This window comes from Paramacrobiotus metropolitanus, unplaced genomic scaffold (genome assembly GCF_019649055.1).
Source record: "Paramacrobiotus metropolitanus isolate TYO unplaced genomic scaffold, Prichtersi_v1.0 Parri_scaffold0000019, whole genome shotgun sequence".
Lineage (NCBI taxonomy): Eukaryota > Metazoa > Tardigrada > Eutardigrada > Parachela > Macrobiotidae > Paramacrobiotus > Paramacrobiotus metropolitanus.
Window position 1 is genome coordinate 1,385,267 of NW_026570239.1, and position 14,900 is coordinate 1,400,166.

A 14,900-nucleotide genomic window follows, 5' to 3' on the forward strand; every position below is an offset into this window, starting at 1 on the left:
ACAAGTACAGAAATTCTGTGACGTGTTACATCCAATATAACATGTCACAGAATTTGCCGTTGTTTGGCATAAAACGCGCCATGCACAAGGCGTGAAGCCGCAGAACAGAAAGATCAGTATCACTCAAAATCGTATCCGTATCAAAGAAGAGAGTCAGAACGGGCCCCTTCGTACATACGTCTTCTGATATTATTATGATTAATTTTAGTACCCACCACATGAATTACATTCAATAAGAAGTTTCTCGTGAATCGTTTTGAAAACCTAACACAAAAATCACAATCATGCCGACTGTCAATATTAGCGCGAGACAGCGTCACTTACTTGATTAGTCTCTTCACAGTTTTCATCTGGTCAGATCGGAAATGAAAATAACTTTGTTGTGTCGCGATATTAACGTTACCTACCGTCTTCTGCCTAAACTGAAGGTGGGTCATCCTCTCGATGTCGTTATCAGTTGTCAAGTTAGAAGACGACGAAATACGACATAGAAAACATTTGAAATCTGCGCGGACTTAGCTTCAGTGTAAACACGGGAATGGTTATAACCACCACATTCACTACTCTACGGAGAATACAGAACAGAATACTAAAGCAAAACCAGCAGCATGAGCACTACAAATGAACGCGTATCGTTCTAGTCGAAACATCGTTTGTTCTCTAAGGCATATCATCAGGCAGGGGGTAAAACGTGGCAGTGGCACTTGCCAGTGGCACTGGCAACGGCATGGCAAGCGATAAAACCTGGAGACTCTGGCAACTGGCAAACGATAAAAGGTGGCAGATGCCGCATAAAATGTGGCACCACGTATATGAGGGCTGAGAGTGTTTGGTGAATTGTATACGGTATCCTTGAAACTCTTGCCAGAACACAGTCAGCTTTCCTGGAAAAGTGTTAACAGCATGTGCCGTGCACGAAGTGCATAAGTGCGACGGTATTTAATGAAATTTAGAAAGGTCAACTTTGCATTTTGCTGTTCGCACGAAGCACCGCAATAAAACGAGTGAAAGTCGCGTTAAAATTAAAAAATACATCCGCAACACATCGTGAAGGTACAAAACTGGAATAGAGATTGCCGGCTTCAATAAAACTGGAACAAAGGCATTTTAACGTGGCGTTTAAACCGGTGATTACGTAAGTGCGGTAGAGTATTGAGTGCAATACTAGCACGATAGGTTATGCGTCAGACGCGCCACTTGAGTTGGAGATGCTATGACCCGGTTCTTCCCTATGTCATAACTTAAGAAACCATGCTTACAGGGTATTATGTGTATTCCATTATGTTTACCGGCGCCGCTGTGACCATAGTTGCAAAAATTAAGTTGTTTGTGGCTCCAAACTTCGAAGTAAGCCACGTAACCTATCGCGGCGTACTTTGCAATTATTTTTAGTATTCGGTCGCAAAACTCTGAAACTACAGGTATACGTGCGATATAAGCACCCAGCTCTCGCTGCTCATGTCAGAACGCCATATTGTTGTGGTGTGCAAGCCCGTCCGGATGATGAGCACGATAGAGAACAGCGACAAATGTAAATTTATGGGTTACGCCAAAAGATACCACGCAACGCCACGCCACACTGTTCAACCACGTAACATGCGTTTGGCTGGCTAGTGGCCTGGTGCACGCCATATATTTCAAAGGGAATAATCGTAGTTGGCTGGCGGAAGGTGATCAGAAAACTGTCGGTGCAGTAAGGGACAATCTAACTGCGGAGGGCATTTACGCATTGTGGCAAACGTAGTGCAGTGGCCATCGTGCTAGGCGCTAACATCGCGCTTGATATGCGTTAGCTGTACCTTTACGTGCTCATCATCCGGATTGGCTTGTACGTGTTATATTCTTCATACGTCTAACTTATTTACGTGTTTAACTGTGTTCCCACGTTTAGACTTCAATATTGCTTACTGTTAATCTGAATTAATACTGTGCAGTACTAAATCAAACTTACAGATACAGTACACGAATGACGTTGATAATTAATTAGCGTAGAAGTAGTCTTTGTAGTCAACTTGCCGCTTACAATATACAAGACTACAAGTACTATCACGCTCGCGGTCCGATTTTGCAAGCATATCTGTACTAAATTTATCGGTAACAGTACCTTTTAAATTAACCTTTGAACCATTTTGAATTCACGGTGTAATACGCATACTAAAAGTACACAGTGTATTGTAGTGTGTTCAGACTTATTAGAAGCTTTAAGGTAAAAATCTGCCGAATGTTATTAATACCAGGTAATTAAAGCTACAAGAGGTGGAACAACAAATTAACTACTAACTACTTACCCAAATTGCCATCGTAGTTGAATACTTTAATACCGCTTACACAGACACAGACTAATACAAATTTATTTTTACGTCGCCCGTCACTATGATCCTATGTTTCGAAGCCAATTTAAAAGAGTCCACATTTCACCAACGGGACAGTAACGGCAGGTGCCGGTAATGTAAGGCACTCTAAAAATAGCGCCACAAATCAGAATAAGAATCACAATCAGTCATGTAAACTTTTCAACGTTGCTCGCACCTGCTTTTCACAGTCGCACACCGCAAAGCAGGATAATATAATTTACGCGTACCGCTTGGGTTCATCTGCTGCTGCTGGTTCACATAATTTTCCCCACTACGTCAGTATATACAACGGGCAAAATAATCAGTAAGCAAAACAACAAGATGAGGTTAGCTGTTTGTGGAGCTACCCTGTGAATATAAAAATGTGCGCATATACAAGGCGCCGGTTTTTTTGGAATAACAGCAAAGTTCACGTGCCACTTGCCAGTATACCGAACAGATGGGACGAGCCGGTACTGAGTACGCTAAATTAAAAATTAAAACGTGACACTGTTTAGTGTTTTACCACCTTGCTGGCTCTTGGCCGTAGTCTGTAGTTGAAACTTTCAAAAACAGGGCTTCACTCATCTGTCTTTTTCTCTGCAGACATGTTCTCGCAATGTTTACAAGCAATTACACTCACTACACCACTATATTTTCCTTTCCAGTCCAAAATGTTTGTCGTCCATAACACAGGCCTGCGGTAGAGTGTTACTGGGTATGTTAATCAGCTTATACTGCTTAGCATTATGAACATCGTTTTGAATTAAATGACTGTAAAAGTATGACCACCAGTACCAAACCATTAATTGTTGTTTTAATATTATGTCGTGTTTCTATCTACAGTATATTTGAAAGCATCCAGTATTGGTATCGCAATACATCATGGTTATCAAACAGCAGAAAGGAGCGGTCTAATAACACAGAATTTAGCCGAAACAGGAATAAGTTATGCTTACAGTGCAAAAATTGATATGGCCATATACATACATGATGTATACGTCATTGCTCTATGTATACAATGCAAAAAACTACTATTGCAGTTTTAATAAGCTTTGATACTTTCCAGTAATACAACGTCATACAGCTTATTTATTTCGGAATTATTAGTTTACAGGAGAGTGGGAATGGTAAAAATTTAAATATGGGATGTGTATATGTGTGCGCTCTATTTCGTCGAAGAACATTCGTCGAGCAGACACGACGTCGGGCTGATGTTTAGCTAAAGGCTGATGAACCGTCCTAGTTCTTTTAAGTTTGTTATGCATTCCTATGTTTTCTTACACTTTCTTAAATTTTTTTATATTCTCTAATCTTGTCCCATATTTTCTTGGTAAGTCGGCCTCGTGACGGTCGACTGTCGACCGTCAGGACTCAGTAGCGTTAGTCGACGAAATGACGGTGAGCCATGTGTGTGAGTGCGCATAATTTTGCTACATATTGTGGTAGTTTATCTGTTGAAGTACGGCTACTCAAAAAATTGCTAAAATAACTTAGAAACTAGTAAAAGTGTTTTGAACTTTTTGAGAAAATTGTGTCAATTTTGCTACGGGTTGGGCAGAAGCTTTAATTATTCGTGGGAGGCCTTAACTTATGGTAACGATCCTCACAAACTAAGCCACCAAAGGGATGTGCTGGCACGCTTAGCTACGATGGTAATGTTGACGCTTGGTACTAACAGTGAAACTTGTCGGTCAGCTGCGCTTTATGGGATAGATTTCACCGACTGGTGAAATCTGGTGATAAACGCCCTCTGAACGTGCAGCCCTCTGCCGCTGCGTAGCGAAAACTGCCTCTTGCCCTTTCGCCTGTTGTCCGCACATCCGCATTCGGGCGCGCGTATATAAACCGGTCACCTTCGCCGGGCCGGCTCATTACTAGCGCGTTCCAGCTGTTTGCCACGTAAAATTTTTTGATTGATTGTCTATCGTTTAGATAGTCGCTCGCTTATATAATCCCTTAACTTGCCTTGGACCATGGTACTTATAGCTTCTGAAATCGGAGCCATGTCCAAATCGGCGTTGAAAAGTGAATGCCACGCCGCCAACTTGCCCGCCACAGGCAGGAACAGCAAGAACACCCTTGCCGACCGCCTGATAGCCCATTTTCAACTGGATCCCCATCCGACCGCCCGCCTGCGCCTAGCCAGCCACAGCCATCCGTACCGACGCTGTCTGACCTCGGCCTAAGCAAGGAAACCATCGAAGCTCTCGAGGAGGAGACATCACGGAAAGACATCACCTGGCTCTCCTTACCCATGCCGAAGTTGACCAAATTGTGCAGAAGATTGGCGACCGCTCCCGTATCAAGCAGTTTCAAGCGTCGTAGAAAGACTCCGCCTCGACCTTAAAGGTCGCCAGCCATGCCGGCCACAAGCGCAACGTGCTACTGGATTCCGGCGCAAAAGAGGTCAAGGCAAAGAAACAACGCCGCTCTCGCTCAGCATCGCGCTCCAGTTCCTCGGGATCGTCGCGTAGTTCGTCCTCCTCCTCGGCCAGCTCCTCTTCCAGCACCACCAGCGGCTCAAGTGGTAACTCCGATAAGATTTTAGAATCGGAAGCCCGCCGCCTGCGCCGCCCGCATACGCATGTTTTCGCCCAAGCCCGCCTTGGAGCCAACGGCAAGTCAAAAAGCAAAATTGGTGCTTTTGACATTAACTTGGACGAGTTCTGGGCCGGAAGTATGGAGACGCTGAAAGCCCTCATGCACTGCCTAAACCCATGCATGCCAAAGTTGCCAAGGAGTACTGCAGCTACCTGGAGTACTTGGCGCAGAAGCGACGCCACTACTTTGCCAAAGCCAACCTTGCCTTTGACCACGACTTCCGCGAGCGAGCGAAGGCTCATAAGTGGGATTTGGACAACGCCATTGAACGCGAAACTATCGACACAAGCCATTTTAACTCCCAAACCGCCTGCCATAGTGGTATGTCTTACGCTGCAGCTAAGCCCGCCGCCACGATCTCCAGCGGTAGCCAGCGCAATACCGGCAACTTGCTGCCAATCTGCGGTCGCTTCAGCAAGGGAGAGTGTGCTGGTTGCAATTACCGCCATCTGTGCTACAAATGCAACCATGTGGGTCATGGCCGCAATAACTGCTCACAGCTGCGTCGCAATAACGGAACTGCTTAACCCCAATCACCAGGCTGCCTCTTAACAGCTCCGAGAAGACATCCTGCATCCGCGTTCGCCTGCCCTTTCATTTCACTCTAGCAGCATGCTGCAAGCATGAGCCCCATTGTTATCTGACATACTTTCTTATTAATGACGTGGTTTTCCTCTCAGCGCAGCTTGTGCCTTTTCATTTTAACTGGGTTTCTTATTTTCGCAAATAAGAATGAATCTTATACACGACAACAGGCATGTCCATAACCTTATATTATGAAGCAAAATGTTGCATGTGGGAGATTTGGAAGTTAATGCTGACCTTTTTCAACGTTGTCCCTTGAGTAGGAAAATAAATAACTGGAGCACAATTTTGGTTTCTGATAACGATAGAGAGGTTATCCTTAACGGCCTGGCCTTCGGTTTTAAACTTGTGGAAGATGCCAGCCAGATAGCCGCAGCAGAATGCCATAATTACGATAGCGCACTATCCGCAAAAGCTAAACCATATCTTGACGCCCTGTTCCGTAATGAAATATCTGAAGGCAAAATTTCCTTTTCTCCGTCGAAACCCACACGCGTGCATCCAATCGGCGCAGTCCAGAAAGCCGGCTCAGACAAGTTTCGCCCAATTACCGATTGCAGTCAACCGATAACCGACAGTCTAAACTCGCATATTTTCCCTGAGAAGTTTTCCCTGCAGTCGATTGATGACGCGCTCGCTGTAAGCACCTGCGCCTGCCACTTCGCCTTAGCCGACATCAAATCCGCCTATCTCCACGTCCCCGTTTCCCGCCGCATCGCCAGCTTCAGGGTTTTGCATGGAGCCTAGACGGCAGCACAGAGGTTTATTTTATCGACAACTTTCTGTGTTTTGGACTCTCTGTAGCGCCATTTATTTTCTTCCGGCTATCCTCCGCAATCGCGCGCTTTGTTCGCCGCAAAGGTCACAAAATAGTTTGCTATCTTGATGACTTTCGGGCGATAAGAGAAACAGCCGACCAATGTAACGCCGCCTTGGAATGTCTCATAAGCACTCTAACGGACCTGGGATTCGCTATAAACTGGGAGAAAGTAATTTCCCCCACTACCCGCATCCGCTTCTTAGGCATCATACTCGACTCCGTGCAGTTGACGATAGAACTGCCACAGGACAAGCTGCAGACCATCAAAAAGGAAACAGATTTACTGCTCAGCCGCAACAAGGTCACCAAAAAAGAATTGCAACAACTGGTGGGCCGCCTGAACTTTGCCGCCAAAGCCATCTACGGCACTCGTCCCTTTACACGAGTGTTTATCGATGCGCTTGCCGCTGTCCCGCCCTAATCATCGTACACGTCTAACCATAAGCCTAAAATTCGAGCTGCAGTGGTGGCACAAGATATCCCCGGCCTTAAGCGGCCTCTGTACATCGCTGAAATCCACCTACCGGAAGTCGGTCTTCATCCGAACGGACGCCTGCCTTACCGGTTTTGGTGCAACTATGGGCCGCCGCGCACTTGCCGGAACATGGTCGCACGCTCTGCCGCCAGCACTCGCCTCCTCCATCTGGGTGGCACCCCCATGATTGGAAACCGCACTCCAAGGAAATATTAATTTCCTCGAACTTGTCGCCGCATGCTTGCCGCTGCTTATATGGGCGCCGCACCTGTCGGGTTTCCGTGTAGTCATAGAGTCTGACAATACGCAAACGTTTCGTTTGTTAATCGCGCTTCCACAAAAAATCCACCTGGTGGCTTAAACTTATATTTTACGCCTCGGTTGCTTTTAAATTCCGCGTATGCGCTTCTTACCTTCCTGGGAAAGAGAACGTTATAGCTGACGCCTTAAGCCGCGCCACAACCGAACCGCACCTTTTAGACAAAGTTTTTGCCGGAAGCCACCACGCCCTTCCTGACTTATCTAGTGCTATAATCTACAGGTATCCAAACGCGGAAACTGGACAAACGGCAGCGGAAATTGTGGAAAACCTCACTTGCACCCTCATCACTGCGAACCAGAAAGAGCCAGTGGAAGATATACCGGCACTTCTGCAAAAGCATTTCAGCCCGCCCATGTCCCGCAAGCACTAAAACGCTCTGCCGCTTTATCGCCCATCTTTCGCAAAAAATGCAGTATTCCTCTATTCGGAACTATCTCGCTAGCGTTGTTTCCCTGTACCATCGCGAAGGGCTGGAAGCTCCAGACCTTTCCCATTTCCGCATACAGCAAACGCTACGCGGTATCAAGCGCAAGAAAGCGCTAACCCCCAACGCCAGACTTCCCATCACGCCCGAAATTCTGTACAAAATCAGAGATCATTTAACCATCTTGCCATAGCGCTTTCGCAAGCCCTTCTGGGCTGCCGCTCTGATTGCCTTTTTCTCTCTTCTTCGAAAAAAGCAAGCTGCTTCCACATTCCAAGAATTCCAAATTCTTACGCGTGAGTGGAATACAGTTCACACCAGGCGGCCTTATTGTAACCGTCCCGGCTATTAAAACAAACGTTCGTGCCGCCACTTTGGTTACGCTACCAATACCGACGATTCGGGATTCGCCGCTGTGCCCAGTCCAGGCGGTCTTAGCTTATTACAGCAAATTAAGCCGGTTTCAGCATGCGTTTTAACGCACGTTAACGCAAACGGGAAATTACATCAGCTTACAGCAGAAAGTTTCAGTACTTCCTGAAACGGACGCTGATAGCCGCCGGATACAACCACACAGGGTACTCGCTACACAGTTTCCGAAGAGGAGGTACCACCTTTGCCGCTGCCGCCGGAGTAACTGCCGAAGAGCTGAAGGCGCAGGGATCATGGGCCAGCAATTGCATTGAACGATACGCCAGTCACGCCTCTGACCTCCGCTCCTGTTTTGCCAAAACTGTCGCGTCCAACTTGGAGGGATTTTGGCGTCGTTAGGGCGCTGCGCACCGTGTTGTTTGTCGGCACTACAGTGCCCTGTTGTACCCCAAGTTGTGTATTTGTTGTATTTCGAATAAAGTTAAGTGGTATGCGTTTATTAATCGAATAAAGCACCATGCACAACCGTCAGGGATAGTCCATCGGTGTGCCTCCTAGATCTCATACTGCCGCGATTGCAATTTGAATGCGCTTTCTGATCTTTTTCTACCGTATTTGTGGTACTTTGGGCAAACGGCAAAATGCAATATGACCTTTTAAAATTTTATATGCCAGAGTTTACTTACGAACTCCGTGCATGGCCAATACTTGCAAACAATTTAAAGGAAATATTAATATCAAGAGTTTCAAAAATATCAGTAATATACAGTGGACACACTCTGGGACCCACAGCGTCACTCGCTTATACGTGGTGCCACATTTTATGCGGCATCTGCCACCTTTTATCGTTTGCCAGTTGCCAGAGTCTCCAGGTTTAATCGCTTGCCATGCCGTTGGCAGTGCCAGTGGCAAGTGCCACTGCCACATTTTAACCTCTGCCATATCATCACGACAGCTTAAACGACGCATTAATTACTACAATGGTCTGGTCGGGGGTAAATGTTTTACTGTATCATATCCACCACATAAATGGCAGACATTGATTGCATGGTACCGTAGTATCAAACTTGCCTAAATTACGAGATTCACAATTAACAGAAAACATTTAAACAATCATTCCGCAACAGATACACGCAAATCACAATAAGAACGCTTCCTCTATGTTGTCACCCTGCTGAGCATTTTAGCGAAGTCCATGCCTACCCAAATCGTCGACTTGCATGCCGCAAACACAGGGGTGAGGAGTCACAATAGGCGCTTCCACGTAAAGCGACACAAAATCGAAAGACCGTGTTGTCCAGTAGGTTTCCAAGACAGGCAGCGGGATGTGCATGAACGAACTACACACCGGTTTCGGGTACCGATACAGCTTCGAGATGAACTACCTGGTCTGTAATCTGCGGGACCAGGTAGCTCATAGCTGCAATGGTTATCTTACTCCGAGTGGTCCATCGACCAGTCTTGGATGAGTTGGATCAGCATCTTCCCAATTACGTTTGAGAACATCGGTCTGAAAACCGCTGTCGTGGAAAGCTCATAAACATCCAGTTTTTTTAAAGGCATAAATGCTCACACAAATTTTTCTCACAGTTAGAGCTGAAAAAAACGTCGAACAAGATGCCACCAATTGGAGACCTATGATAATGTGTTGCTGTATTTGACCGGCTGCCCTTGACTTACAAACGTCAACACCGACGACATCCAGTACACCGTCAACCGGATGGCATCATAGCGGATGTGTGCACGATGGAGCCAGTTGCGACCATTCCGGAGGGAGGCTACATTCCATGCCGCCGACGCAATGCTTGTCCGCAAATTAGGAAGAAAACGGTAACCATATGGTGAGCTGGACGGGGGCGCCCGATAACCACCGGTTACTGGTTAGGCAGATTTGGCATGACACCGTTATGACTCCTGCGTTATGCGTGGCCTGCGGCTCGCTGTATTCATTAACTTTTTAATGTGAGTTCGTGCAAGTTGTTTTCTTTCGCATCAGTTTTTATCTTTTCATCCAGTGTCATGTATTGTTACCGCGAATAAATGTTTTTCGTTAATAATGTATGGAGCAGCAGTAAGGCCACATCTCAGAAATTCGATGTGCATTCCTGATTCCTCAGCATAATTGTATCATTCATCGTAAAATAGCCACCAGCATTTCCATACACGTGACAGGTACAGTATGCCGCACATTGTCGAGGAAATTCTTGGATACAGTACACGTTTTTCTTGTAAACTGTACTTAATGTCTGCGCTGAAAATTAGTTACACTGGAAACAGCTGTTAAGAGTACTTTTCCACATATTATTTCTAGACGCGTTTCTTGGGTGCTAAAATACTGGACATCGCCAGCGATAACCCAAAGTAAATGCGGAATGTTTCACCTACGTGTAGCATAACTATACTTACGTATGCGTACTGGTAATTTGATGTGCACGTACTTGCTTATATCTCGCAGATGTTCTGCTGCTAATAATGCTAAACTTGATCATGTGCATCGTCGCTTTCGAGCTTATATCGCTTACAGTAGGTGATCCGAATCGCATAAATATGCAGTTATGCCAAATAATACCAAAATGGCAGAAGCAGGAACAATTGTGAGAACATAATAAACCCGAAATCGACCCGGACACAACGGATCGTTCTCGCGTACGATAAAACGTTTCACCGCATAACAGTCTGCCGCAGGAAACTTTTAATTTCGCAGCGGCATTTTCGAGGTTGCAACGTCGTATGGCGAATACAATTTGTAATTCTCCAATTTTCCGTTACAGAAGGTAGGAAGGAATATTTGCAGGAATTCAAGTGTTGTGCCTTCAGTGGTGGACCACTTTTATGGATTTCGAGTTTGAATCCACATAAGTGGTCCTCCGCTGTCGGCTGTGAGAGGGCTCGTATTGTCAGGGACTGCTGATGCACTGCAACGGTAATGCCTCAACGCCTCAACGCAATGACAAACGAGAACCAAACCTGTGCTAGTGATTATGCACTAGTGATTATGCACATTAGTGACTTTTGACATTGGCCATGATAGACAGTATAATTCACTTACAGGTACTTATTTATACGCATGCTATGTTGGTTTTAACACTGCAAACTGTCCTTGCACTGTGCACACAAACAATATTTAATCGGAGTGACTATTTTGCCACAGTATCTGCGGCCAGTTAGCTTGTTGGCTATTTTGCCGCACACTGCGGGTGTTCAGCTTGTCAGCTATTTTGCCGCCGTCTGATAGCTGGACTACTATTTTGGCTATTTACATGAAACCAAAACCCACATACATTATTTAGTTACCTAATTTCGAAAAACTTCCAAAATAAAACCGTGGGGGAAAAGGAAAGCAAGGACATCGTAATCGCCTTATTGTAAAGATTTCACCAAGTCACAACCGTAAATAACTACGAGTATAATAAGTACTGTACACAATATCGCGTAACACTGTATACAAGGAACTTGTCAAAAAAGACAAAACGATTCGCACTAAACACACTCAGCGCATGAAGACTTTAACCGAAAGGTAGGAGACAACGACGCGCCCGAGTCAAAATTCGGGAAGAAGAATAAAGACAACGCTATGCGCAGGAGTTTTTCGTTTTTAAGAAAACTCTGTACACCAAAATCGTACTAGAAAAAGTCGTGCAAATTCAGTTTGCAGTGTACTAATGAGTTGTAGTACAATAATTCATGTGTGCGTTGCGTTGTGGTTCGCATGCACATTATTTGGATAAGTACGTGTACAGTACAGGTATTGTTTGTAGGTACTGCACACCACACGTGGGTCAGTACAGCACCTATTCTAAGTGCTCTTGTGTTAAAAGCAATCCCGTATGCCGTCAATTCGCGTTTAAAATTCAGCACTTTATGCAAACTGCTGCACAGTGTGCATCCATCCACATATACCTAATTCCGTGAATCGGTAAAACGTCAGTACTTTATGTAACGTACTGCCAGTACTTTGTATTTCCCACATGCTGTTCATCCGTGAATCGGTGAAAAGTTGGTACAGTACTTCAATTATGCAAAGTACTGCCAGTACTTTTTACTTCCAGATGCCGTGAATCCGTGAAACGCTGTAAAGTCATCACTTTGTGCAAGGTACTGCCAGTACTGTGACGATTAAGTGATCCCGTAAAAGTTCAGTAAAGTTCGAATTATCGACCAAAGGTTTATAGAAATTTTTTAGGCAGCCCAAGGATTTGTTTACGTCGCTTTCACTCATTTCACTGCCAGGTCTTTAGGAATATCGTTCGTGTGCAAGAGCAGTAAGCAAGTCTTACATTAAAACAGCTGGGTCAGTAACATGCCCAATATACAAAATCTGACCATTCAAGTAATGACGAACAAAAAAAGCAAACGGCCGGTTGGCAATGAATTCAGCCTTGTATGGTGGGAAGTAATCCATGTTTTCTAAGATTTTTCTTTCTGGTTTGATCGGCAGCGCGTCTCCAACTCCACGCTCATCCAATGCTGAACGGAACAAAGACAATCATTTGTTACGGCGAAATGCGAAATCGTTTGTAGTGGCCTATCACCCGATTGAACTATACAAAATATACGGTGCAGTGTACGGTCACATCGCCCACTTACAAAAGCTAATTTTCTGCAAAAACGAAGTTACACGCAAAGGTTTGCTCAGTTCATTGAGAGGCATTCTGACTCCAAGCTCACTCAGCACAGTCTCCAACTGTACTTGTTTTGCTATTCGAAATTTTGGAATTTGAACGGTGACTTCTTGAACGGTGTGGTATCTCAACTGTTGACTGATCGTTGTCAATTTTTCTGGTGTCAGCAAATCAGTCAGCTCACTCAGGGTCCTGAAGCGCTTTCCAAAACAAGGGCAGCGCTTTTTTCCGGGCAGTACAAAAATCGCTTTCCACCAGTCGTCTTCGAAGGGCACCTCCAGGAATTTTGCCCCGCCCATGTCGTCCGGTATCCAGCACGGACATTTTAGCTTGCCGTGTAGCGTATCCACTTCCCGACGAAAGCCGTCCGCCGCCGTGAATTCCATTTTGAATGTTCGGTGTAAACCAAATGGCCGGTGCCAGTTGGAGCGAAAATGAAGCGCGTTTACAGCCACCGCATTTCCTGGTGGAGTCGCAGGAAACACTACGTCTCTGACGCTTTCCAAAGTATGTTGTTGGATGAATTCTGTCAGACGATCTATGTTTTCGGAAAAAATCATTGGCAGAATTTCAGGATTCAATATTTTGCTGAACTTGTCTGCATAGGGCTGATGCGCAGGAGCATTTGGTGGCAGCAGTACGGCACAGGCCAAATAAAGACGAAAATTTTCATCTTTCCCTGCAATGCATTTCTTGTACAAAGCAGCGCTTTCCGTAAAAATTACGCCGTAACACTTTAATTTTTCGCGTATTTTGGTAACTTTGCGTACTGTATGTGCTTTGATGTGTGGTTTATTGATTTTCAAATTGCGACATTACAGTCGTAAGTCCATTAAATACGGCCATCATTCACAATTAAGAATTAAAAAATATATGCTTTTATATTTTACTTGTGATTCTTTTGTATTACCCACGGTGTACTCCAGTTACCAGCCTTGTTATTTTTTTTGGAGATTTTATGGAGATTTAATGATGTTTGCGTTTAAAATTCATTAAGCGACGTTTTTGGTATGACTGCTAAAGTGCCAGTACTTATTCATTTTTTTAGCATCGCGTTGTTAGGAAGTGTAACACCTCGTAACCAATAGGAAAACGAACAATTCAAGTTGCGAAAAAATGCGAAGTACAGAAAATAAGTATAGAAAAAAAGTACAGAAAATATTCAAAAGTATAGAAAGTATTTTGGCACATTTTTTGTGCCAAACTAAAGTATGACTCTGTGACATATACTGTATTTCTTTCCACTAACGGAAAGCTCTTATTAATTGTTAATACGCCTAGCTCTACAACTGATAACCTATTTTTATTGAAACATATCGTCGATCACGGTCTGTTAGCCCGCGAGCTGGAACTCAGTGAGACAAGTAATTCGAGTTTTTCTTCAACTTACGAAAGAACGCACGATAATTACCCAACTAATTTTATGTCCGGTTGATCATAAAAGCATGAATAATGTGGCAGTACACCTTCGATCGGAAGCATTAATACCAACCGCAAACAAAATGAAAATGATGCCACGGCACATCAGCAGTTTGCTTCTCTATGTGCAGATGGTGCAACTTGTTTCTATCGCCTAGGATCATACATACGCAGTGATAGGGTTCACACTGCACTGAAGTTGCTGCGGAATCTTTAGTGTGAAAATTGCCCAGTTAAAATTGTACTGCTGAGATTTCATTACAGAACTACAGTATATAAAATAATTTTTTATGAGGGTTAAAACCGCATATATGTAAATATACTGTAAGTATATACCTTCAGGATTGTTAGGTTGACAGTTTTTGTCTTCATCCAGTTTCAGTTGCCGCAGTTCAGTAGATATTCTTTCCGCCATTGCCATGGCGTCCACACCCAACAACTTCTCAATGTCCGCGTTTTTTCTGTCGTCTGCGCCAGTGTACAACGCCAGCAAAGTTATCTCGGCACAGAATGGCGAAATCAAGACATTCCGCCCACAACCAGCATGGTCAAGCAGATATTTGTACAAATTTCTTGATAGTCGGGCATGCTGGCAACAGTACGGGCTGAACGGAAAGTTCTCCAGTACCATGATGCCCTAATACAGGCAAACTGAGGCATTGGGAAACCAAGTCAATTATTATATGAAATCTTCCGCAATAAATTAAATCACATGCTTGATGGATACACTTATCAGGAACTATGCACCCAGCTGTATAATCTTAATAATTCTGCAAAATAAAAAAATCGTGAAATGCCCATAATATTTCAATAATGTTATAAGCGTACGTCAATTCGCTGCCTTGAAAACATGATACTGTTCATGAGTAGTGGTACGGTGGGGGTGCTTGAAATCCGATCGATTGCGGCATAAATAATACGCAC

The 14,900-nt window shown here is 44.5% G+C and overlaps 1 protein-coding gene across 2 annotated transcripts; it reads right to left on the bottom strand.

Annotated features, from left to right (window-relative positions):
- Window positions 1-11,970: 11,970 nt before the first annotated feature.
- LOC129586046 (leukocyte elastase inhibitor-like) lies at window positions 11,971-14,900 on the bottom strand. Of its 2 annotated transcripts, XM_055479033.1 has the most exons (4): window positions 14,805-14,900; window positions 14,313-14,746; window positions 12,523-13,236; window positions 11,971-12,402 (listed from the first exon to the last, which is right to left on the bottom strand). In XM_055479033.1, exons 2-4 carry the CDS (start codon window positions 14,605-14,607, stop codon window positions 12,209-12,211), a joined length of 1,203 nt encoding a protein of 400 aa, XP_055335008.1. In that variant the 5' UTR covers window positions 14,608-14,746; window positions 14,805-14,900; the 3' UTR covers window positions 11,971-12,208. The 2 variants fall into 2 exon arrangements, with proteins under 2 accessions (XP_055335008.1, XP_055335007.1); XM_055479032.1 differs by having other exon boundaries at window positions 14,313-14,878.

What these genes read in the sequence shown, in the direction of transcription:
- LOC129586046 (XM_055479033.1), bottom strand. Translation starts at nt 14,607, where the DNA reads ATGGTACTGGAGAACTTTCCGTTCAGCCCGTACTGTTGCCAGCATGCC. An exon ending in TCAACCTAACAATCCTGAAG is followed by an intron (nt 13,237 to 14,312) that starts GTATATACTTAC and finishes AATGCATTGCAG; the next exon opens with GGAAAGATGAAAATTTTCGT. An exon ending in TTTGCAGAAAATTAGCTTTT is followed by an intron (nt 12,403 to 12,522) that starts GTAAGTGGGCGA and finishes TGTTCCGTTCAG; the next exon opens with CATTGGATGAGCGTGGAGTT.